Source organism: Silene latifolia, chromosome 5, assembly GCF_048544455.1.
Source record: "Silene latifolia isolate original U9 population chromosome 5, ASM4854445v1, whole genome shotgun sequence".
Taxonomy (NCBI): Eukaryota; Viridiplantae; Streptophyta; class Magnoliopsida; order Caryophyllales; family Caryophyllaceae; genus Silene; species Silene latifolia.
The window spans coordinates 14,392,506-14,419,135 of NC_133530.1; the positions used below are offsets into that span (position 1 = coordinate 14,392,506).

The 26,630-nt window shown below is 37.4% G+C and overlaps 2 protein-coding genes and 1 long non-coding RNA gene across 5 annotated transcripts; 2 read left to right on the plus strand and 1 right to left on the minus strand.

Moving 5' to 3' along the window:
- Positions 1 to 1,862: 1,862 nt before the first annotated feature.
- On the minus strand, positions 1,863 to 2,882 carry LOC141656801 (jasmonate-induced protein homolog). Its single transcript, XM_074463854.1, has 3 exons — positions 2,838 to 2,882; positions 2,362 to 2,694; positions 1,863 to 2,232 (listed from the first exon to the last, which is right to left on the minus strand). The coding sequence occupies exons 2-3, from the start codon at positions 2,686 to 2,688 to the stop codon at positions 2,041 to 2,043; spliced, it is 519 nt and encodes a 172-aa protein (XP_074319955.1). The 5' UTR covers positions 2,689 to 2,694; positions 2,838 to 2,882; the 3' UTR covers positions 1,863 to 2,040.
- A 5,395-nt stretch (positions 2,883 to 8,277) lies between these two features.
- LOC141655928 (uncharacterized) lies at positions 8,278 to 9,642 on the plus strand. 3 transcript variants are annotated; one of them, XR_012548248.1, is made up of 4 exons: positions 8,278 to 8,525; positions 9,171 to 9,267; positions 9,392 to 9,460; positions 9,584 to 9,642. It is a non-coding gene; the product is annotated as an uncharacterized LOC141655928 (long non-coding RNA). The 3 variants fall into 3 exon arrangements; XR_012548246.1 differs by lacking the exon at positions 9,171 to 9,267; XR_012548247.1 differs by lacking the exon at positions 8,278 to 8,525 and having other exon boundaries at positions 9,056 to 9,267.
- Positions 9,643 to 22,976: 13,334 nt separating this feature from the next.
- Positions 22,977 to 23,994, plus strand: LOC141655929 (jasmonate-induced protein homolog). The gene is made up of 3 exons (XM_074462921.1): positions 22,977 to 23,025; positions 23,169 to 23,501; positions 23,632 to 23,994. Exons 2-3 carry the CDS (start codon positions 23,175 to 23,177, stop codon positions 23,821 to 23,823), a joined length of 519 nt encoding a protein of 172 aa, XP_074319022.1. The 5' UTR covers positions 22,977 to 23,025; positions 23,169 to 23,174; the 3' UTR covers positions 23,824 to 23,994.
- Positions 23,995 to 26,630: the final 2,636 nt, after the last annotated feature.

The following is a 26,630-nucleotide window of genomic DNA, read 5'->3' on the forward strand; positions in this document are numbered from 1 at the left end:
TGTTTACCTTGAAGAAAAACACTCGCCGGAATAACAACTCTGAATGTTAGAAGACAGAAGCCCTTGAAAGTTTAGAGAAGAAAAATTTTGGAGAATGAAATTGGTGACCAATTTCACGGAGCAACTGCCCTATTTATAGGGAAAAGCCCATGAAGCAAGACCAATCAGAGAACAGCCCATGAAGCGTCAACCAATCAGCATGCAGACACGTGTCGGACATGCAACCACGGGATGTCAATCGTTGCAACAGTTGTGTCAATCAATGCAACAGTGACCAAACGTCTTCAACACGCCTATTCAAATCTCTCCGCCTATTCACCTTCCTCAACAAATTCCCATGCACCTTTTCTCCGCCGGCCACATGATCAACCAAGCTAGACACCGCCGGCCGGGGGCAATCATAAATAACCGGCAGTCTCAACCCCGGTCTCGGCCAGCGTCCCTTTCTTTTCCACATGGATGTGTATAGACTAGGCAGAGCGGAAGAAGCCGCCGCAGAAGAAGCCGACGCAGGAAAATTTTCTACAAACTACTTGCGCATAATATACGCTCAGACGTACATCGAAGCCCATACCACGGCATAGACTACGCTGGGGGCAAATTGATGGGGCATATTCTGCACCGCTGACCAGGTCAACATATTGAGCAAGGTCAAAGATGTCCACAGTAAGTCAACGACTCAGGTAGCCTAGCCGATGCGGCCCATCGGCCTGCCAACCTGGGTCCCGGCATGACAACCTGCCAGCCGGGACACATATCCGCGTACTCATATCCAAGACCCCTCGGCGGCGGGTCACCAGCGCCCGCCGGCCTGCCATAGGTCCCTCGGCCGAGGGGTAGATCAGTCTTTCCACCTGCTAGCCACTTGGCCACTTGGCCACTACGTGACAAAAGGTGAAGTCTATAAATACTCCTCAACCTTCATTGAGGAAAGGATCCAATCCAGAAATACACAACTTGACCTAAATACTCTATTCATCTGGTATAATCTTCCTTATCTCTCTACAATATATTCCTAGCCAATTAGCATATAACTTATACATCTAAGTTTACTGACTTGGGCGTCGGAGTGGGTACGCTTGGCACAAAGCCAAGCCCTCAGTTCGTTCATTGTTGCAGGAGAGGCCGAGAGGAACGATTAAGACCAAGGGAGAATCCAACTCAAGACATCATTCAACTAGCCACGGGTGGTAACCATACTTGCTCTGGAATTACACCCGGAACAAAAAGGTTGAGTTATTTTCAGAATACTTGACAAACGTTGGGTTATTTTTGTTAAATTTGCCATAAATATAATATCATATTTACAATTAGTCAACATTTATTTTAGGGTTGGTTCCCAATATGCGTTTAATTTTGTTGGAATTAGCTACTTTGACTTGCTATTAGTGATATATGCTCTTTTAAACAACATCACTTAAACAGACGTTGTAGAAATATACTGATATTAATATTGTTCATTGAACTTTGTTACATGGAACACTACATCAATAGTTATGTCTCTATGGAGGAAGATTGGTAAAACATTAAACGAAATTGATGATAAATTTCGGCCCAAGCTACTATTTGTCCCATGGGTACATGCTCTTATTCATATATTGTGGTTTGAAACACTATAATTGTTGAGAATATGAATAAATGAAAAATTGCGGAAATTGTTTTTTTTAACTTCTACGAAAAAATTATTAGTAGGCCACAAATTTCTATACTTGTAGTCTCAAAGGGGGCCATTATTGAAAGCCAATCAATTAGTTTAAGGCTATAAACGAGGGTTGGCTTCAATATCGCAAACTCATCCTCATGCGTTCTTGTACAAGTAACTAGGCTCGCAAATTTGACAATGTAAATAGACTAAAATGAAGTTTATGGTCATAATTATTACTCACTTTACTGATTTATTTAACCTTCTTAATAGGTAATAGTATTAACAACCAGTGTACATGCACCGGAAGCAAACATGAAGGCATAGATTACACGGTAATTTTTCGACCCTTTATTATTACAATACTTTATATATATGGACAACTATGGTCCATGACTTTACTGGATAAGTTTAAAGTCCGCGATAAGAGTAGCAATGTCTGGGACTGTGTCACTGATGTTGCCGTCAGCACGTGTCTTGGTAGCCGCGTCGGTGGAAGTGTCAAAAGTTAATGCAGTGTCCAACTTTTGCTGAATTTGATCAAAGGTGAGATTGGCAATGACTTGTTTTGCGCCACATACAACATACACCTGCGTTTAAACCAAGTAAAAAAAATCAAAGTGATCCGAGGAAAATAAATTGCAACCTAATAAAATGATTAATCAACTTATCATAGCCAATATAATTACGTGCGTGTGTTTAGAATGATTCATATTTACCCTGTTAGGAGTCTGAGGTGATGTGTTATCTGCGGGTGCATGCCATGCCAAAACCCACGAACAGTCCCCTCCTGATGCATTTTTCCCATTATACACCACTGCCGCTTTGGAACCAAAAAAGTTTCCCTTCAAGTGGGTAAATATGGCACTGTTATTGGGAAAAATCTTCTCCGGAAAAGTGCCAACCGGAGCGCCTGACCAGTTATGAGATCTAGCTAAGGTCATAGCAAAATGGGTCTGGTTATTCATGGTGGCTTGGGTACCATTTTGTGGCTGCTTGATTGTCTTCTCGCAAACCGCGACATTTTGTTCTTGCATCGTAGCCATATCGATCTTTAATGGTACATATTACACAAGAATCTTAATCACTTAGTTTTATTCAAAACAATGAAAGTAATAAAACAAAACCAAATAGCATGTAATTTATTTAAAAAATAACAACAATAATTAGTTTCATGCACCAAAAGTCTTCATACCTTGAAATTTGTGAAGATGTTAATAATTTCAACGTTGCGTCTTGCTTGCCCTAACCATACTACCACCTAGGCTATTTATATAGTATTCGAAAACATCTATGCGTAATAACGGATATAAAAAAAAGTAGATTCAATATTCTAATTTACACCATAGCGTAAGAATTTTCCATCACCTCCTTTAAACAAGAATCATATTCTTCATTTCTTTTCTTTGACTAAAGAGACTAACTTATGATAATCTTAAAAAAATGGGAACTCAAGTTAAATAGCTAACACTTATTTTCTACATATTTTTGTAAGTACAATACAGAGAGTTGTGCAATCATTAAACGTGATAATCCCTCCATCCTGATCATTTGCTACTTTAAAATTGGCACAAAGACCACAAAAAGAGTAGGAGACTATTTGTGATAGAACAGGGAATCAATAAGAACTGAATATATAATACATTGAACATGCATGAAAGCAAAATTGTTGTCTAAAGGAAAATCATATAGCTAAACAGAAAGATCATCATAGGTTAATAATTCATCTATGTTCCTAGTTATCCCATACAGCTCGGTTTTATCCTCTTTTTAACAGAATATATTTTGTTTTGTTTCATAGTGTGATAGTTTTTGCATATGTATTTTCTTTTCTAATGAAATGCAATTATTATTTTTGAAAAAAAAAATTGTACATGACAACATTATTTATACAAGCTTGACTAACAAAGCTAAGAGCCTAAGAGACCTAAACCTAGCCGCAACAAACAATCATTAATGGAGATTGTGTACAAGCGAATTACGAAAAGTTATATAGATATGAATTATTAAAATATACAAAAAGATATGAATAGATAACTCAGAAGATAATGAAGATATATTTTGAATAATTTGTGGGTATTATTATTGATTGATAAGTGGACAATAAGTAATGAGGATGATCACATTACCCTCCCATAAATATTTCAAATGTAGAAAGATAAACAAATGAATGAAACACACATAAACGAAATAATTAAGTAAATAAATGACTAGGACGGATAGCATATTAATCCAATTTTAAGATAAAATGAACTTCGTTCATAAAAAAAAAAGAATTGAAATTTTGTTAGATAGTTACCCTAGAATTTAAAAAAAAAAAAGAGTAAAACATAACTCTCGGGAAAAGGATTGTGGTGGTGTGTTGGTGACTTGGACTATAACACGCTAAAGCTTGTATGATTTTATTTAGGATATCCGATCTGGACCATTCTAAATCCACCTAGTAAAACTCAAAATTTGGTTGAGTAAACCGAAAGGACGCGACTCCAGGTTAAACTTATATCTGAATTAATTTTCTTTGTATCAATCAAAACAAAACCTAAATCAGCCAGTGACACAAAATTGATTCGGATGGATTCCCCGATAATGCATGTATAGGACTAACAATGGTCTAAAGTTGATCTTAATTGTGAGTTAAGGGGTGTTTAAGGGGTCTTTGTAATTTGGTAACCTCTCTAAGTAAGGTTACATAAATCATGTTGTGTGTGCGATAATGAACTTATATATAAAAAACTAAATAACACATGCAAAGATAATATACTACTCTAAGACGTTAAGTCTACCATCAATATGGGACTTCATATATTTGACGTGGACCATTTTTAGGACCTTCGTAATTATCGTGAAGGTATACAGACATCCACGTTTGCCGACAGTGATCAAATAGAACAACCGATTTCGCATAAATGTTATACCCTTATTTTCATATACAAAGATAATACCTAGTGTGAATACTAGCAAAATAGTTGAAATCCGTAGTTTCTGTAAGTGAGTTATTCCTACATTATGTTGTTTGATTTTATTAAATATATAACGTTTCTCATTAAAAGATGCATCTTTTCATAAGAATATTTACTTTCTTTGTTCGTATTAATCTAGAATTTTTATCATTTTGGTGGAGAATTTATTCCCTATATGGCCATTGACAACCAATCTACGCTTAAAACATATCCACACATGTAGTAATGCATGGTTGATTCAATCCCTTTTGGAACAAATAGTAAAACCACTCATATGGCATATGATTCTGAAGAGTCAAGGGCGAGAACATTTAAGAGGGGGAGGAGGTGAATTAGGTGTCTATTTAAAAATTTAAGCTTAATGAAAGCTTCTTTAAAAACTCTTAAACACGTTAAACACTGCTTAGATGAAATGAGAAGTTGATACTTAGAACTAGAGAGTTAGAAGTAATCAACAACGATTCAGCAAGCAGAAGTTACCGTGTACTTAACTATTGATTCTGAAAATAAAAATGTGAGTATAGAGTGGCAGCGGAAATAAAACGAAATAGACACGACAAGCGATGTTTTTAAAAACTGGTTCAGTCACTACTCCGCGACCTACATTCAGCGCTATTTTATTAAACGTCTTAGAAGTAAACTCATACGAACTAAGACCACCCCGAATAATAAAACAACGCCCCAATCTACTCCGGTTGCTAATGCTTAAAAGCAACTCTGCTTCCAAGACTTTTGCTTTTGGCTACTCCGCCGAAAGACTCCGTGCTCAAAAGCTACTCCGCTTCAAAGACTTCATGCTCAAGATAATTCTCTCCTAAGACTTGGTTTGATTCTACCCGGTTGTTTCAAGACTGCACTTATCTCAATGTTGTTCACTCAATTGAACGAAGGAGATAAAGTTTCAGTAAAAAACACGGGATCCTTGAACACGACTAAACGACTAGGTGCAATACAACAACACAATAAAAGACTCAAAGAAAAATAAACAAACTTGCAAAATGATTCAAAGATTTGAAATGACAAATGATTTTGCAAAGTTAATTTACTCGATTGAAAGTTTAAGTCTTTTTCAGTTTTAAACTCGTTGTTGCACACTTGTAAAAATGAATTAAGCAAGCTATTTATAATGTCCAAGTAGTATACTTTACACATTAAAATATCTTACACTCATAAGCACAAGTGATTAAAATGTTGTAAGTAGTTTGCTTGGGCAACATGCACAAGTCAACCGAATTATTCACCAAGCAAACCGAGTATTCTTCCTCAAGAAATCGGTGCCTAAGAATGCAAGAAATCAGATGGTGCACACACACAAAAATGGGTTGAGTTTTTCATCAAGAAACAAACATAAATGGTTGTGTTTTTGGGAACCAAAAACATTTCTATAAATGTAAAAAGCAAAAAACCCTTTTATAGAAAGTGTCTTATTGTGCAAGCAAACTCCTTAACAAGATATTGAAAGTTTTATTTTCTTCAAAAGACTTCAAAACATTTCCAGAAATTGTTTGTGATACTTGAAAGCATTTTAACAAAGGTTCAAATAATTTCGAAATATTTCTTTCAAAGACGAGTCTTAAGTAATAGTTGACTGAACTGTTGTTTTTGCACCTAAACGTAAATTCGAGTTAAGGATCTCCTTACAACACATGACTTTAACATTAATGACAATCTTCATCTTTGATCTTCATGATGACTATCTTGATAACCTTGAATTGATAATTGAAGCTTCATGCTACATGGTTAAAACTTAAGAGGCACACAATTAAATAACAATGAGATTAATTTGTCTTAAGGTATCATCAACATTAACTAATCAAATTGGGTCTCTTCAATTTCCCCCTTTGATGATGGCAAGACAAGTAAAATTGAGTGTGTCATTCCTCCTTAATCCATGTTCAAGGTTTACAAGTCAAAACATGATCAAAATAAGATGCATAAATACATGGTCATTGAAAATTAGTCAAATTTTTCTTTAGCCTAAGTAGAACATTTATTCGCACTACTACAAAAATAGACCTAATGCAACATTTCGTGTGCAACACTTACGGTTTGTGTTGCAATTTTCAGTTAATTAAGCAACGCTTAATTTATAAATGTTGCTTTTACTTACATAGGGCAACACTTTAATATAAGTGTTGCAATGTATTACTCGAAGTGCAACGTTTTTATACAAATATTGCATTTTGTCGCAACACTTGTGCAACACTTATATCACATAAGTTATAAACCCTTTATAAAAATTTCATTTTTTTGTTCAGCCGCTCATAACATTTTACTGAAAATTTTGTTTGTGCGCCACTTTTTATTTTTTGGAATCTCCCATCAATAATCAATATTATTATTCAATCTTTCAATTCCTTCCATCACGCGTCATTCAATTCATTTATTTGATACAGTAACAAAAACTCTTCGATATTCTTCGTCCTTTCTCATTCGACACTTCCACCGTCTCTTTGCTTTTCCTTTCTCATTCGATCTTCTTCGTTTCTCTTTCATGCATTCAATCCACTGTCTCTAATCATTCAATCTCAAGTTTGATTCACCCAGAAAAGGCGAAGGCATATTGGGAACGAAGCAACCATCGTTCGCGACTTTTCTTATTAGGTTTGTACCCTAATTTTGTTTATTATTTCAATTGCAATTTTTTTTTATCTTTGAGTTTGAGTTGTTGGTTTATTGATTTAGTTGCAATCAAACCTTGCAAAACCGTCATTATCTTGGCCGTTCGCCAAGCCGCACGCCGATCACCACTGCTGCTCTGTCTCACCACCACCGCAAATTCTTTTCTTAATTATAGTTTTAGTGTTGAATTTGGGGAAGTTCATTAATTAGGTTATTTAATTTCTTTTCCAACTTGCGTTAATCGCCATTTTTGCTATATTCAGTTTCTTTGTGAGGCTAATTGGTTTAGTTTTATTTATATTTGATGCATTTTTTATTCATTAACATTCTAATTTGTAGCTTGAGATTTAGGGTTTGCTTCTTAATTTCCTAATTTGCTAGATCTATCGCGTTTTATATAATTGCGATAATCAATAGTTGATTTGATATATGTTGGATTGCCAATAACAAATCGCCGTTTATGTTAGTTGTCAATGAGAGGCTGGAAATAATACCTTAGTTATGGCACTGCTATCATGCTTGTCCCCTGAACCACCGTGCTTTCTCTTTGAATGACAAAATTTCAACAATATTATGTTCTCGTCTACCAGTGTATTGTTTTCCTCAACTAAGACACTCACCTCTCACCCGAGAAAGGTAGCGAGAGAAAATGAAGGGGAAAATCAAAGGTTGAAATGGACTAAACCTTGTCTCCATTTCATGTTAGGCCAAATAGTCGGTGCTCTTCAGCTTTGGAATGTGATGAAGTAAAATGGTTATCTAGGTCATCCATGCTTGTTGTATCATGAAGTAGAAACTAGCAAATAATATTACAAGACAATGTGTAACAAAAAGAAAGGGTAGGATTGCATAAGAATGGGAGAATAAGGTCTTACATATGATTGCCTATTTCTTATTTATACTAGGGAGTGGCAAAGTAAATCTCAGCTAGTAGTGACAGTACTACCACTGGAGACATTATGTTGCTGGTTAAAGGTTGGGTGGGCGAGCTTATATTCTCCCCAATGCTTCTCTAATTATTCGCTTACTTCATTGATATTTTCGCTTTTACATCATTAATCATATGGTTGACGATGAAAATGTTGGTTTTGAAAAGGTTTGTTATGGTTGCCAACTCACATTTTTCATGAACTTTGTCGCGATGTTAATATTTATAAGTTCCATCACTTAATACTCCCTCTGTCCCATTCATTTGTTTACCCCGTCAAAATGAATAAAAAAGTTAAACAAATGATCGAGATAAAGGGGTGTCTTATTATGGAGTGTTTACTTGTGCCCTTCAATTTATTTCCAATAACCAGGTAATGAATATATTTATTATTATGATATTCCTATATCCTTTGGCCTTATCAGAAGTGATCTTTTATGATTCTTATGATTCAGCTATGAAAGTTCATTCTTCGACAAAGTTCTTGCTCCCCATATTCCTTAAGCTCTTAAACATGATGGCGAGTTGTGTGTTTTATTTTTTCTTAGTAAGCCATTCAAAAAATTTGACAAGTAATAAAACTTGAGTATTTGTTGAACTTATTAGGTAGCAAACTATCAAATAATGTCTAGTTATATCACGAGTAGATACAAATACAATGAATGTGGTATGCCCGTAGTGGCGGGTTAATGTGTTGCGATGTGCACTTCGAAATCGCTTGTTACGCATTTATTTGTCGGTGTTGTTGGCTGCTGCAGCAATGGTGTGGGCTATTGGTTAGTGATTCCTTGCTCCTGTAACACGATTGGACTACTCATTGCAATCGGCCTGTTGGATCTTTGGTAGCTTGTTTGGCTGCCGCAGGATGCACAGTGCTATTCTATTGGTTCTTGGTGCCTGGTGGCTAGTGTGTAGGCTGAATATAGCTTGTTTGGGTCATTCGTGTCGAAGGCCACACAATTCAAATGATACCTAAGTTTCTTTTTTACATATAATAATATCTTCTCTTTTATTGTAGACAAGTCCCCAAGATGGTTGATGATAGATATTGAATAGTTCGTGAAATCAATTATTGTTCTTTGAATGACGATTCTCATGAAGTGTCCTCTTATTAGGTTCGAAGAATTGTGGATATTATATGCATAGAAATGAGTTTTGAACGTAGTTTTTTTATATCCTCTGATATTTGAATGATTTCCCATCTCATATTTTTGATTCAATCTGACTTCAATGTTTCAGGGAAAGGACTCGAAGGACTCACATATGAGGGAGGAAGGGCAAGACTTAAACAACATTGACACTCATCTTGTAAATCCGGTTACCTTTGACTCGGAATTCTAGTCCACTGCTCAAGTTTTTGTTTTGAAATCTTGTTTATTTCAATTAGGTAATTGATATGACCATTTGTAATTAATTGGCTAATATATGCAGCATGATGGATGAGAAGACGACATTAAGAAAAGAAGCCAGAACCCAGGATGTCATGATGATTTGTTAGTTGATGTCATGATGGATGCTATGCGCCTGCGGCCTTTGTCATCTCGATGTCCTGCTAGTTCGGCGATGTCGTCGTACATTACTGTTACTACTAGATGTTACTACTAGATGTTGCTGCTACATGTTGCCGCTTCTTTCTTTGTTACTGCTGCATGTAGGTCAGTGTCCGCATCTTTGGCTTTTGCTTTGATTTGTGGTCTTTGGTTCTTTGCTTACATTTGACAAGGTTAGTATATAACTTAATCTTTGATCCGCATTATTTTGATAAATTGGAACTTTGAAGATTATTAGAATCATATCTTTCTGCTTTTTGTTATCGTCTTGTTATGAGAAAACTCATGGAGGGAAGAGGGGGAGAAGGAAAGGTAAGGAAATGAAGGGAAGGGTTAATGGAGTAGGACAGCCCGTGTTATATTACAGGTCCCATTACATCACGTAGCATTACAATATGGCTTTTGGTTAACATTGTTTGACATATGCTGTTTTTGTGAATAGATTTGGCGTAAAATGAATGAAATATTAGCTGGTAAATCATGTACCTGTAGAAGAAATAAGGGGCGGCTAGTTTTTCGCACATCCTTGTTAATTAGTTGTTCTTTAATGCATTATTTATTATTTCGTGATAATTAAGTGTGACGTATCATCTATGCCTATTGAGCCTTTGAATCCTCAAATCTAATAATGTTCTATTTTTTATGTTACAGGTTGCATTTGAGGTATTAACAATGATGACGGGTTGATTTTTTGTCCGGCTGGCAACATATATATGCTCACAATACAAGAATGAAGACTTATAATGACTAGCTTTCAAATAGTCGTTAAGAATTATTATTTGTTCTATTTAAACATTTGTTATATTTGTTTTAGTTAAATAATTGAACATTTGCGATCGAAGTTCTACTTTTGATCCTTTTTTGAAATGTAATTGACATATTTTTGAGACTGAATCAATTGAATGCACAATTAGAGAGAATTACAATTGTTGCGTGCCTTACAAGTCCTTATGTCGTTGCACTTTATTAAGTGTTGTTTTTGAATAAATTAGTGTTGCATTTGTTTATTATAAGTGTTGTTTTGGGACGTAACGAGTGTTGTGTTTCCAAAATAAAAATGTTGCATTAATTTGATATAAGTGTTATAAGTGTTGCTTATCAACATGAAAAGTATTGCATTAGTTCAGGAAGTGTTGCTTTTTTTACATAAGAAATGTTGCATTAGAAGATAAAAAATGTTGCCTTTGCAATTGAAAAAGCGTTGCATAAACATGACCAATGCAACACTTTTCAAAAGTGTTGCTTCAGATTAAAAAGTGTTGCATTAAGCGTTGCAATGACCTAATGCAACAAGACCTGATGTAGCACTTGATTAAGTGTTGCATAAACTCTATTGCAACATTTATATGACATTATGCAACAATAGCAAAGTGTTGCTATAGAATCTAAATGTAGTAGTGTCGCCAAGTTAACATAATTACGGTGAATGCAAGCCTAAGAGTTATTGAATCACCACCTGCAATTTTAAACAACTTCTCCCTCTTGACATAAGAAATTTTAACACGTAAGAGGCATATTAGTGATAATGAGACAGTAGCTTTGACTGAGGTGGGGACAGCCCTAGTTCAAAATAAGTTACCTCCAAAACAGTCAGATCCGGGTAGTTTCTCAATTCCGTGTCATATCGGTACCCATTTGATTGATAACGCATTATGCGATCTAGGCGCTAGCGTGAGTGTCTTACCATTGTCTCTGGCTAAGAGACTTGGTTTGACAAAGTTTAATTGCACCAACATGACTGTCCAGATGGCCGACCATAGCATATCACGGCCATTAGGTGTAATAGAAGACGTACCTGTGAAGATCGGGAGGTTCTTTATTCCCGTTGACTTCGTTGTTTTAGACATCCCCGAAGATGCACACACCCCTATTATTTTAGGGAGACCATTTTTGTCTACTGCCCGCGCAGTAATAGACGTCGGGGGTAAGACGTTGACTTTTCAGGTAGGGGACGAGGAGCGGATATTTCATCAGTCTAAGTTCCGGAGAGCTCCCATGCAAGCTCAGCCTTGCAATGCCCTCTCTTCTATTGACCTTATTATTGACACTCCAGATGAAAATTTGGAGTATTGTGCTGCTATTGTTACCCCTCCGCCTCAAGTTGAGAGCAAAAAGGAGGAAAGTTCGTCTGTTTTCCTTGCTGCAGATACAGATGAAAGCAATGAAGGAGCTGTCAAAGGGCATTGTGCAATTAATGTCAATCAAATTGGAAGTGAGGATGCTAAAGACGGTGATAAAGGAGCAAGGATGAGGAAAGTTCGTGCATATGTGGATGTGAACTATTCCCCTCCTAAAGATTTAAATGATTCAAATTCAAGCTCATGGAAGCTGAAGAGGACAATCAATGTTGCTGAGATGACGTCCTCCAGTCAGGAGCCCTCCAAGGGGCTACTGAATTGCATTGGGAAGTGAGCGGGGAAATGCCCCGTGTAACACCTTGTAAAAACAATTTTTAAATTTTCCGTTGAATTTCTTTTATTACTTTTAACTAGGACAATTAGATTTTAGACAATTTTTAGCATAAATTTAAGACTATAGACTGTTACTTTGCGTATTTGGTATTTTGGGATATTTTTGCACGTGTTTTTATGCTGGTTTGGGGAATTTTTACGCAAATTCAAAGGAAGAAAGACGAATTAAGGAGCTGACACGAGAAAAGAGCTCGATCAAGTACTTTTTGTACTCGATCGAGTGAATTGTGGTCGATCGAGTGATTCCTTTTTAATCGATCGAGTAAAGCACATATGGGGAGTTCTCGACCAGATTTCTACTCGATCGAGTAGATGGATCATCAAAGTGCTCGATCGAGCAGTTCTAAACCATTCGATCGAGTAGATTGGGAAAGGACGCAGGGAGTTTCTCCTTTAACTCTTTACTTTTTTATTTCTATTTCATTTCTTCCCCAATTTTCGTCTCCTTCCCCTAATTGCGATCAAAACATCCCCAAATCCCCATTTTTCTTGCTCTAATACCAAATCCGTCACCTACAAATTGTCACTTGCTAATTAATCATTCAAAACCCCTTATTTCCCCCTTGATTTGTGCTAGTTTACATGGTCTATTAGCGGGTTTAGGGTTCGCGGTTTTTGATCAAAAAATCGCCATTTTTGCTTGTTATTTGAAGATTAATTCCACTTTGTAGGTCTTTTCTCATCAAGTAAGTAATTACTCCATCCTCATTGCATTTTAATTTCGTTTATTTCGAATTTTTATGAGGTAATTTGAAATTAGGGTTCGAAATTCATTGTTTAGTCGGATTTTTCGACTTCAACTGTCATTGCTGCCCTTCTTTGTCTTACTTGATGATCAATCCCCATTCCTCAATGCTTTAATATGTTTAAATTCGAATTTTGCGCAAGGTTTGCATTAAGGGGTGATTTTCAGTCGGAATTTTCGACTGTCATCTGGGTTTTCAGTTGAATTTAGTCTGTCATATGCTTTATTCGCTTTATTTGTTGCTGTTGATGCCTGCTACCCCACCCCTATCGCTGTTTACATACTGCCATTCGAAATTGTTGAGGAATTTTGGGAATTTTTGGGTTGATGTCGAATTTTTTTCGACTGTTTGGGGACTGTCATGCTGTCACATGCTGGTTTTCTTGTTGTTTAGCCACTATTATCTTATCATGTCCCCTGCCCTTTGTATGCAGGATGGATTCTAGCTCTCTGCCCTCCACTAGCTCGTCTTCTAATCCATCCTTGACTGAGACGGTGGTCCCTGCTGTTACCACCGCCTCCACTTTAGTTAGTACCGCAGCACCCGTGTTCTTAGTTTTTCACCGCCAAGTCCGTTTTTACCCAGCCTAGCTCTTTGCTAGCTCTGTTTGGCTGCCACTTTGATTCGACCACCACCACTACTAGCACCGCCGTTAGTCTTTTTCGTCGGTGGTGGCCACAGCGAGCCACGTCTTCTACTCCAGCCGCTGTTTTGTTTTCACACTGTGGCGGACTCGCCAGCGATTCTTTTGCCTTTAGAGCCCCTAGTTCCTCACATGCCCCATCCTTTGTACGGGCTTCTGCTTTGGGTTCTAGAGGCCGGGGCCGAAGTCGTGGACGTTACCATTCTACACCAGCTCCTGCTACCTCTACTTCTGCCGCTTCCTCCACTTCAGCTGCTTCTACTTCTGGTACGGTTACTGTCCGAGGAGACACCTCCCTCGACTCTCACCCAGACTATCCACAGGTAATTTTCGTCAACGGTGTACACCGTAAGAGGTTTTATAACCTCCTAGGCTGTGAGCATGTACCTTCCGGGTTTTTAGATAAACCGGCACTTGACAGACTCGACATTTACGAGTTAGTTTGTGAGTTATTACGTGGCACAGGGATGGTTGGACTCATTACTATGAGTGGCCGTACCTTTCTGGAGCTGAGCCTTGAGTTTCTCAGCTCCTTCACCTTCTCCTCCGGGGTACACGGCGCTGCCCCCACTGTTTCTTCTGTGTCTTTCCGGTTGTTCAACCAGACCTTTCAGATGACTTTGGAGAACTTTGGTACCAGACTTGGACTCTCCTCTACGGGCGACGCTACTGCCCCTAGGAGAGTCATTCGTCAGCTTTGGCGGACTTTGGCCCAGACCAACTTTTCCAAGCGAAAGCTCGCACAGGTCCACCTTCCCCCTGCCCGTTACTTTCTTAGATTGATGGGGAGCACCATTTTCGGCCGAAAGGAGCCGAAAAACATCACCAACACTGAGCTCTCCATCTTGGGCGGTTACCTGAACGTTGACTGTGAGGGTCCCTTTACCCTCAACATTGCTTACTTGACCGCCCAGTACTTTCAGACCCAGGGACTGAAGGAGACGGGATCTATTGCCTGCGGTGGCATAGCCACCATTCTTACCAGTGCCCTTTTCCCCGTCTGGCCTCGTGACTTGTTGTACCTCCGTGGGGAGAGGTATCTGAGTCTGGATGCCATGCTTTCTCAGCATTGGCTGACCCCAGACTACCAGACATGGAAGATAGACGGTTCCTTTTCTGTAGACTTACCCTGTGACACTCTCTCCCGTCTAGCCCCTTTGCCTAATGTCGCTAGGGGCGACCGACTGCCACCTCCACCTGACTACCACCTTACACTCCGACCACCTCCCACTTTACCAGCCGCCAAGAAGCGGCGTAGACTTGAGACTGGAGAGGGGTCCACATCTTCAGGGAGTGCCCAGCCTTCCACGACTACTCCCATCCCGACCCCTACTCCTACTCCTATTCCTCCACCCACCGACCAGACACAGGCACAACCGGTCCTACCGGCTACTTTCGTACCACCTCCACCCTTTGTGGCGTCCGTGGTCATGGACCAAGGGCACCATGACGGTTTATTGCTTGAGATTGCAGAGAGACAGGCCCGTATGGAGAGGGACATCGCCCTGGCCTTGCACCCTCTGTACGAGTACCACATGAGGCGACACCGTCCGATCCCAGAGGGTTGGCCACACCCTTCTTTCTACCGGTACCCAGCTGAGGGGTACCCGGAGTCTTCTGAGGAGGAGGAGGACGAGGATCCTGAGGTGGCAGTGGAGAGAGCTCGCGCTGAGGAGCGGAGGAGGAGAGAGGAGGAGGGGGATCCAGAGTTCAGGGTGGAGGACGTTCGCGACAGCGACGACGACGCTGATGAGTAGCTACTGGTCTACTCACTTCTCCAGTTTTCTGGCTGGTTTGGGGAAGTTCGTATTTTGTATGTATCTCTTACTCTTTTATTTTTGTCTCCTCTTTATTTTATTGTTTTTATTATTTTATTGGTTGTATATTCCCGTTCCCCTGTATATATCTGCAGGTGTATGCTGGAGGACAACGAGGGCGTTGTCCGTTTTGGTTTGGGGAGGGTATTGCATCCTTTTGAGTCTGCATTTGCATTTGTTTTGCATTCACTTTTATTTATTTCAGCTTGCATTGTTAATTTATTTCAAAAATCCAAAATCCAAAAAAAATTAGAAAAATTTCAAAAAATCCAAAAATATTCACGTTTATTTTTGCATATAGGTTGAGTCGGAACGGTAGATTTCCGTGATGATAATGCACTATAACTTGTCATTTCACTTGAGCCTTGCACTTTATTGATGGTTACTAGCTTTGTCATACGCATAATCTACGAGTTTCTGTTCAAATATAGCTGACTGTTTAGACTTGACCTGTTAAATTGGCAAACTACTTGATAAATTCTGAGTTTTAGAGCCCATAACTGGTGACATTCATGACCAGTTCATTAGGAATTGAGAGTAGTACTCCTTGCATAGCATGTTCATCATTTTTGCACTTTTATGACATTCAATTTCTTATCAAATGCACATATTCGGGTTTGTGGTTGGTGTCACATGCAGGGAGGTGCTTGCAAATTTTCCCTTTTCCTTATAATTTTCACCCATTTAGCTCCACATAAGCCAAAACTTGCCTTTTTGACCCATTAGCTACATCCAAAATTAAGCCTGCCTAGTCAAGCTAGTTTAGTATGTCCTTTTGTGGTATGATTTTCCGTCTGCAGTTTGGCCCGTATCTTTTGTATGGAGTTGGTGTAAATAGAGGAAGAAGGAGAAAAAAAAATGAAAAAAGAAAAAAAAGAAAAAGAAAAAAGAAATGAAAAAAAAAGAAGCTGATACGTGAGAAAAAGAAAAAAAGAAGTTTGAAAAGTTTGATTTGTTTCAGTTGTTTCATTTAGACGGTATTAAAAAAGGGAAGTTTGTGACCGTCTAACTCCTCCATTCTTATTCCATATTTTTGAGGAGATTGTGTTTGAGTTTAGTGAGCTGTGTGCCAAATAAAGGGCACTTGTACTTAGTTTTTCAGTTAGTTGAGATTCTAATGGTTTATTATGGTCCTGTTAGGAACTAGCTTGACGCTTTTACCCCCACATTACCATAACTTGTTTTGCCTTTTCTCACCTGAACCTCACTATTCCCATATTATTTGTAAGCCCTCGGCTGTGACGGACATTATTGGTTGGAGTGTGTGCATTAGTACTTGAATTGTCTTTCATTTTTGTTGCATGCATGCTATGTAGGTCGCAGTTAGGTGTGTGACTGTCTTTTCTTCTCTCTTTTACATATAACATTCACCCTTTGCTTCATGAGAGAAGAGTGACCACGAGAGAGTCCGATTTTGTTGGTCTTGCAAGGTTGATAGGTTGGCTATATTTCTGAACAGCTTATAACTCGTTTGTGTATTGACTGCTTAGCTATAACTGTTAGTTTTTGTTGCATTAAATTGGTTCAAGTAGACAAGTTAAGCTAGCTCTGAGTTTTCATTTCCGTTCCATTAGTTGCATTTTAGTTTACTCGAGGACGAGTAAAGGTTCGGTTTGGGGAGATTTGATACGTGCCTAATGTATAGTCTTTTTAGCCTATTTCAGCACGTATTTCCATGCATTTTTATACTGTTTTTATAGGATTTTGCCCCGAATTGGCTACTTTGGTTCGTTTTGTCTGTTTTGTAGAGATGAACGCGAAAGTAGTGGAATCGTACCCTTTTTCGTCCTTTTTGCATGCATTTAGAGGAGACGGGATTTTCCAGAGTGAGATACTGCATTGGGAAGCATCAAGGCACGGTTTACGAGGCAGTCGGTGACGAGATAGAGCTGAATTGAAGACAGAAGACTCGACCGAGTGGTTTATTTACTCGATCGAATGGTTTCTGCATCCATGGTTGGTCGATCGAGTGCTTTTCTACTCGACCCAGAAGTGCTATAAAGTGAGGTTACTCGATCGAGTGATTATTCTACTCGATCGAGTAGATTATGCTGAGTTTTGCTCGATCGAGTGGTTTTATTCCACTCGATCGATTGGTTTCTACTGGCGTGGGCTTTAATTAGCCCGTGAGTTGTTTTATTTCGATAAACTTAGTTATTTTCTTATTTAAGCACGCATTAGCTAGGTCATTAGTACCTATTCTTTATCTAATTTTCTACTATCAAAGTTTATCAACATTACTGCGTTACTTTTCTCTTTACTGTAACTTTACTTTGGGATTTATTTCGCTCGGATTTGATTGTTCTTTACGCCGGATTCGCACGATTCTAATTCCTTTCTCTTCTCTTAATAATAATCAATCATTTGTTTGCTTTAATTCCTTGTTTACTTCATTTATTCCTTTGCCCTAATTTACTTTTATGCATTTTATTTGTTATTTCATTATGTTTATTGTTAATTCATCATTTGTTATTAGTTTTGATATTAATAGCGATATGAGTAGCTAAATTTAATGCATGTTGGGATTAGGGGATCTGCGGTAGGAATGTGACGATGTAGTAAATGAAATAGATGAATTAATTGTGAGATCCTGTCACCATAGCAATTTAATTGTATTCATCGACTTAGTTGAGTGCACGCTTCTGAGTCATCCCTTTAATCTGGCTAAAATTAATCCTAGATCGAAAGATTGGACTAAATAGGCCTGCTATGAACAGTAGACTACCTTGACGAGGATGAAAGTTAAGTTAGTGGTATTTTAGGATAGAAAGTGGACCGAAAGGACCTTTCCACATCCGTCTTGCATTAATTCGTCTGAGTTGTTTACAGCTGAGTCACTGGACTACCGTAGTGAACCGAATTCCCGACATGTCCCTTCTCTATCTGATAGTTTAATCCTATTTTCTTGCCTTTATTGCTCTTGTCTCTACTTCTCTTCCTTTAAACTTTGTAGTTTAGAAAACAATTCAAACAACCCCCCCATTTGTGACCAAATAGACGGACTTCTACAGATATCTTGCCTCCCTGAGGAGATCGAACTGACTTCCCTAGCTATATAGTTAGTTTATTTAGTTTATTTTTGATAGGTACACGACAGACGTATCATCAACCGATCCACGCACAAAACCATTTTCCAAAAGAAATTTTGACAAGCGATCATACCAAGCTCTTGGAGCCTGTTTTAAACCATAAAGCGCCATATCCAATTTAATAACATGGTTTGTAAATTCATTGTTCATAAAACCTGATGGTTGCTCCACAAAGACTTCCTCTTCTAAATAACCATTTAGAAAAGCCGTTTTGACATCCATTTGAAAAACTTTGATGCCTTTATTGTTAGCTGCAAAAGCTACTAGCATACGTATGGCTTCAAGCCTAGCTACTGGTGTGAAGGTTTCATTGTAATCAATACCTTCTTGTTGTTTATATCCTTGCACCACTAGTCTAACTTTATTCCTTACGATATTGTCCGAATCATCTAGCTTATTGCGAAAGACCCATTTGGTACCAATCACGGTACAACCAGTAGGTCTAGGAACAAGATGTCATTCCTCATTTATTTTGAATTGATTAAGTTCCTCTTGCATCTCCATCACCTAACTCGGATCTTCAAGTGCCATGGTGATGTTTTCCGGTTCAATTTGTGAGAGGAACGCATGAAATGCAAAGAAATCATTGAGGGACGATCTTGTTTTCCTTCTCGAATTCAAGTCACTGATCAAGTTTGAAAGGGGGGGGGGGGGGATTTTTGGTGTTTCCACTTCTTTGTTATGATTAAGGATGGTGAGGCTTCTTGGGGTTCTGACTCAACAGTTAACTCAACTGTTGGTTCTGGTTTATTTTGTGTTTGAGGGTTTATTTCTGTTTGTTCGTTTTGTTCAAGTGTACCCTCATTCCCCCTGGATGTCGTAGCCTCATTTTGTGGTTCAAGTGGTTATGTTCCCCCTGTCTCTTGGCCAGTTTTTTCAATCAACAGTTGATCCGACTGTTGATTCTGCTCCTCTTATTCGTTCTCCTCATGTACATCATCCATGTCATGTCGGATCATTCCAAGCTCATGGTCCTCATCATCTTCATCATCCTCTTCCTGTGTATTAGAATGAAAAAGACTAGACTCATCAAATATGACATGCACACTTTCTTCCATTTTCATGGTTCATTTATTATACACTTTATAAGCCTTGCTATGATCCGAATAACCGACAAATATGGTCTCATCACTACGAGCATCGAATTTACCCAAATTATCCATTCCATTGTTGTGAAAAAAACATTTTCTTCCAAAACGTTTCAAATAGGATAAATTAGGCTTTCTTCCTTTAAGCAACTCGTAGGGTGTTTTGTTTAGCATTTTTCGGATCATAACACGGTTATAAATGTGACATGATGTGTTGACGGCTTCGGCCCAAAAATTATTTGGCAACTTACTACTAATGAGAATAGTCCTGCCATGTTTTCAAGTGTTATGGTTCATACGCTCTACAACCCGTTTTGTTGACGTGTAGCACGCGTGGAAAAGTTATGGCTAATATCGTGCTCATCACAATAAGTAATAAATGAGAAATTTTCAAATTCGGTTCCATGGTCGGATCTCAAATAAATGATCTTTTTATCAAACTTGTTTTGGACCTTTTTCAACCAAATTAAAAATTCATCAAATAATTCATCTTTAGAACTAAAGTAGAGAAGCCAAACAAATCGTGAAAAATCGTCAACAATCACACATAAGAAACGACTACCTCATTTACTTCTAATACGCATTGGACCACATAAATCAATATGAAGTAACTCAAGAGGTTTAGATGTACTAACAAACTTTTTGGATTTAAATGAGCTTCTTACTTGTTTTCCCTTAGCACAATCATCACACAAGCTATTAAAGTCAAATTTTATGTTAGGAATGACGTCGACTAGGTCAAGTCGCTTAAGGGTGTTTAATGTTCTAGCATTTACGTGACCTAATCTTTTATGCCAAAGCCATGGGTCGTTCTTTTTCAAAGCACCCATACAAGACATGGTACGACTAGACAATGCAAAAAGATTAGTCAAGTAAACATCTTTAACAGTTTTCCTTTTAAAACAATTTCCCTTGTATAACCATCTAGAACACGACATTCACTAGCACAAAATTCAACGATATTACCATTATCACACTTTTGAGATATGCTAAAGAGATTATGCTTCAAATCTTTCACAAGCAACACTTTGTCGACACATTGTGACGATGACTTACCAACCTTCCCTATTGCAATAATTTCACCTTTCTTATTGTCACCAAACGTCACGGTGCCACCATTGTAGGCTTCTAGTGAGATAATTTGGTCTTTACTTCCCGTCATATGACTTGAACATTCACTGTCCAAGTACTAATTGTTGCTGTCTCTCACTAATTTAGGAATCCAAACGAATTTGGATCCCTTTTTGTGAGTTGCATTGTTAATCAAATCTTTGCGAACCCACACCATTTTAGAAACCTTGATCTTCTTGTTTAAGTCGTTTAATCTATTAGGACAACCATTAAATTCATGACTAGTCTTACCACAAAAGTTGCAAACAATATACTCAGGAAGGCCTCTATATTTTCTCCGTCGAAAATCAGTCTTGCTTGGTTCCTGGTTTCGAAAGTTACAGTTCACTAAACTGTTGCTTTTGAAACCAAGTCCAGGTTTTTCTTTAGATTTTTGGGACTCAATTATGAGCGAGTCTAAAATATTTTGGCTACCTTCCCATTTCCTATAAAACTCTTTTTCATCATGCAACTCTTTGGTCAATGTTTCAGTTTTAGCAAGATGGTCAAGATTTAGTTTGCCTACTTTGTCAAAAACGGATTTAGCATGACTACATTCATCACTAAGCAACATAGCAATTTGTTCGAGTTGCTTATTATCATTTCGACACGAGGTAAGGTAAGCTAGCAATGAGTCTCGTCCTTTAGTCAAAGTATCAACTTGAATAATTAAAGACTCAATTTCTTATTGTCATTATACCTTCAAGATAACTACGAAGGTCCTAAAAAGGTCTACGTCAAATATATGAAGTCCCATATTAATGGTAGACTTAACGTCTTAGAGTAGTATAATATCTTTGCATGTGTTGTTTGGTTTTTTATATATCAGTTCATCGCACACACAACATGATTTATGTAACCGTACTTAGAGGGGTTACCAAATTACAAAGACCCCTTAAACACCCCTTAATTAACAATTAAAATCAACTTTAGACCATTGTTAGTCCTATACATGCATTATCGGGGAATCCATCCGTGTGAATCAATTTTGTGTCGCTGGCTGATTTAGGTTTTGTTTTGATTGGTACAAAGAAAATTAATTCAGATATAAGTTTAACCTGAAGTCGTGCCTTTCGGTTTACTCAACCAAATTTTGAGTTTTACTAGGTGGGTTTAGAATAGTCCGGATCGGATGTCCTAATTAAAATTATACAAGCTTTTGCTTGTTATAGTCCAAGTCACCAACACACCACCACAATCCTTTTCCAGAGAGTTATGTTTTACTCTTTTTTCTTAAATTCTAGGGTAACTCATCTAACAAATTTTCAACTCTATTTTTTATGAACGAAGTTCATTTTATCTTAAAATTGGATTAATATGCTATACGTCGTAGTCATTTATTTACTTAATTATTTCATTTGTGTGTGTTTCATTCATTTATTTATCTTTCTACATTAGAAATATTTATGGAGGGTAATGTGATCACCCTCATTACTTATTGTCCACTTGTCACTCAATAATAATACCCACAAATTATTCAAAATATATCTTCATTATCTTCTGAGTTATCTTTTCATATCTTTTTGTTTATTTTAATAATTTATGTCCATATAACTTTTCGTAATTCGCTTGTACTCAATCTCCATTAATGATTGTTTGTTGCGGCTAGGTTTAGGTCTCTTAGGCTCTTAGCTTTGTTAGTCAAGCTTGTATAAATAATGTTGTCATGTCATTGTATTTCATTAGAAAAGAAAATACATATGCAAAAACTATCACACTATGAAACAAAACAAAATATATCCTGTTAAAAAGAGGATAAAACCGAGCTGTATGCGATAACTAGGAACATAGATGATTTATAAGCCTATGATGATCTTTCTGTTTAGTTTTCGTGAACATTCAAATTAATAGCCACCAGCTAGCTATAGGATTTTCCTTTGGACAACAATTTTGCTTTCATGCATGTTCAATGTATTATATATTCAGTTCTTGTTGATTCCCAGTTCTATCACAAATAGTCCCCTACTCTTTCCGTGGTCTTTGTGCCAATTTCAAAGGTAGCAAATGATCGGGATGGAGGGATTACCACGTTTAATGATTGCACAACTCTTTGTATTGTACTTACAAAAGTATGTAGAAAATAAGTGTTAGCTATTTAACTTGAGTCCCCATTTTTTTACGATTATCATAACGTAGTCTATTTAGTCAAAAAAAAGAAACGAAGAATATGATTCTTGTTTAAAGGAGGTGATGGAAAATTCTTACGCTATGGTGTAAATTAGAATAATGAATCTACTTTTTTTATATCCGTTATTGCGCATAGATGTTTTCGAATACTATATAAATAGCTTAGGTGGTAGTATGGTTGGGGCAAGCGAGACGCAACGTTGAAATTATTAACATCTTCACAAATATCAAGGTATGAAGTTTTTTGGTGCATGAAACTAATTATTGTTGTTATTTTTAAAATAAATTACTTGCTATTTGATTTGGTTTTATTACTTTCATTGTTTTGAATGAAACTAAGTGATTAAAATTCTTGTGTAATATGTACCATTAAAGCTCGATATGGCTACGATGCAAGAACAAAATGTCGCGGTTTGCGAGAAGACAGTCAAGCAGCCACAAAATGGTACCCAAGCCACCATGAATAACCAGACCCATTTTGCTATGACCTTAGCTAGATCTCATAACTGGTCAGGTGCTCCGGTTGGCACTTTTCCGGAAAAGATTTTTCCCAATAACAGTGCCATATTTACCCACTTGAAGGGAAACTTTTTTGGTTCCAAAGCGGCAGTGGTGTATAATGGGAAAAATGCATCAGGCGGGGACTGTTCGTGGGTTTTGGCATGGCATGCACCTGCAGATAACACATCACCTCAGACTCCTAACAGGGTAAATATGAATTATTTTAAACGCACGCACGTAATTATATTGGTGATGATAAGTTGATTAATCATTTTATTAGGTTGCAGTTTATTTTCCTTGGATCATTTTAATTTTTTTTTACTTGGTTTAAATGCAGGTGTATGTTGTATGTGGCGCAAAACAAGTCATTGCCAATCTGACCTTTGATCAAATTCAGCAAAAGTTGGACACTGCATTAACTTTTGACACTTCCACCGACGCAGCTACGAAGACACGTGCTGACGGCAACATCAGTGACACAGTCCCAGACATTGCTACTCTTATCGCGGACTTTAAACTTATCCAGTAAAGTCATGGACCATAGTTGTCCATATATATAAAGTACTGTAATAATAAAGGGTCGAAAAATTACCGTGTAATCTATGCCTTCATGTTTGCTTTCGGTGCATGTACACTGGTTGCTAATACTATCTATAAATATAATTAAAAGCCTCATCTAAAATGGCTATTAAACGCCAAACGGACAAATCCACGTAGGACTGAAAAAAGCCACCTAGACTTCTACTTTCCACGTTTTATCCACGTAAAATGCCATCCTAAGTTTCCTGCCTCTTAAGGAAAGCTAGCCTAATTAATTGACTAACCGCCTTTCTAAAGCTACCCAAACATTATACCTCTGTTCCTTCATCTTCCTCCTCAGTTCAGACGGTTTACTTCATTAAAAGCTCTTATTTACTGCATACTATTTATAATGTTTCGGTTATCAAACTCATCAGAGCCCACAGTGATTATATTTCATAAAACAGTACAAAAAACAACTCTTAATCTTAACCCTCTTCGTATACCTGTGTCCGTAACCGAAATAGCCATTATTGACCATCGAATTACAGCATTATCCCCTAAATTTCTTCTATTCTATATTAAAATTCACTCATATTCATCTCCGTATTGAAGTTTAAATCAAAAAACACGTCTATTACTTCGAAACCATCAACGTCTTAACCCGTTTTCAGACGGAACCGCAATGGAACAACAAACAATTTTTGGCTGAATTAGGATCTGTGATTGTCGGCAGCTTTGTATACCCCTCTGTTGTTATTCGAATCTGTCACGGGAACGGGTTACTACTCTTACAAATTGTGAATTTGGTTCATATTATATCCCACAGGTAAGTTCATCCACCAGTTGCAACACAAGAACTGTGGTCTGTTTCATATATGTATACAATTTCACGAACTTCATTCCTGCTGCCTACTGATTGCTCTCTCTTTTTTATTGTAACTCGCTTTAATTTGTTGCCGTGCCTCAAATTTCAGACAAAATCTGCTTGAGAACAACTAAAGCCACTAATTTCGAATACCGTTGGATTGGGTTTCCGGAAAAAAACCAAAGGTACCGCTATTCTGTTGTTTCCACATATTTTCTGTTTTATAGTCTTTTTTTAAGGTTCAATTGTACCGGTTTTTCCTTCCAAAATTGCAGCGGGTTAGTACACTTATATGCGTTTTCTGCAGCATACAAAAGATGAATTACCTGAACATTTGAGAGGGACAAAATTTATCCGCAAATCCAGTTTAAGAACAAATGCAGACAGAATCGGCCTGACAAAAATTGTAGCTAATAATTCCGAATTTCGTTCGATTTGGATTCCGGGAGAAAAATTAAGGAATCGCTATTCTGACGTCTCCACATATATGATTATCTTGACAGATAGCTTGTGTGAACATTTGGTGATTTTTATGTCCTATTATATCTTGCCTGTTGGTATAGCTATTCGTCTTTTCCTCTGATCATGCTTGACTGCTTGACTGTTGGAGCACTTAGACAGGTTTCTGTTTCCACAGCTCCTCCTACCCTGACTTCTTATCTAACTACCAACCAGAACCTACCCTGCTACTACCCTCTCTTCTCATTTGGCCTGTGTTTTTCGTAGTGTGCGTATAACGATTCACAAAATGGGGATATAATCGAGAAATGGTGGATGAATTGGGGATTCGGCAAATGGGCCGGAATGATAGAATCATAGACGGGATGGAATGGCAAGACAATACATCAACACGAGATGCAGGAAACGAACAATTAGGGATCAAAAATTGGGGATCTAATGACTTTAGCAAGCAAGGTGGGAGATCTGAAATGTTAGGTGGCTGAGTAACGAGTGTCTCACCATCTAACATAATGAATTCTTTAGTTTAAAATAATACATTAATTTCACAATTTTAAAAAACAAACAAACAAAAACCGTCATGAAACCGTATACACCAAACCGAACCCAACCCACCAAAACAACAACTAAAAAACCGGAACATATCATATTCATATATACATTAAACCGTCGGCAGTAAAAGAAAAAATAAATAAAAACCAAACGAGTATAGTACCCATATAAAAACACAATAAAAAAGTAAAACGATAAACCATGGCAAAACCCCCCCAAAAAAACCTCAAAAACAAACAAACTAAAATACGGTTATAAAACAACCCAAACAAAAAATTACAAACACAGAATACTTAAAAAAAAAAACCCGTGATTTCCACGGGTGCCAAAACTAGTTACCTATTAAGAAGGTTAAATAAATCAGTAAAGTGAGTAATAATTATGACCATATACTTTATTGTAGTCTATTTACATTGTCAAATTTGCGAGCCTAGTTACTTGTACAAGAACGCATGAGGATGAGTTTGCGATATTGAAGCAAACGCTCGTATATAGCCTTAAACTAATTGATTGGCTTTCAATAATGGCCCCCTTTGAGACTACAAGTATAGAAATTTGTGGCCTACGAATAATTTTTTCGTAGAAGTTAAAAAAAAACAATTTCCGCAATTTTTCATTTATTCATAATCTCAACATCTATAGTGTTTCAAACCACAATATATGAATAAGAGCATGTACTCATGGGACAAATAGTAGCTAGGGCCGAAATTTATCATCAATTTCGTTTAATGTTTTACCAATCTTCCTCCATAGAGACATAACTATTGATGTAGTGTTCCATGTAACAAACTTCAACGAGCAATATTAATATCAATATATTTCTACGTCTGTTTAAGTGATGTTGTTTAGAAGAGCGTATGTCACTAATAGCAAGTCAAAGTAGCTAATTCCAACAAAATTAAATGCATATTGGGAACCTAACCCTAATTAAAATAAAT

Excerpts from the sequence above, each read along its gene's own strand:
- LOC141656801 (XM_074463854.1), bottom strand. The coding sequence starts at position 2,688 with ATGGCTACGATGCAAGAACAAAATGTCGCGGTTTGCGAGAAGACAATC. Across the intron at positions 2,233-2,361 it reads CACCTCAGACTCCTAACAGG|GTGTATGTTGTATGTGGCGC; the intron begins GTAAATATGAAT and ends GTTTAAACGCAG.
- LOC141655929 (XM_074462921.1), top strand. The coding sequence starts at position 23,175 with ATGGCTACGATGCAAGAACAAAATGTCGCGGTTTGCGAGAAGACAGTC. Across the intron at positions 23,502-23,631 it reads CACCTCAGACTCCTAACAGG|GTGTATGTTGTATGTGGCGC; the intron begins GTAAATATGAAT and ends GTTTAAATGCAG.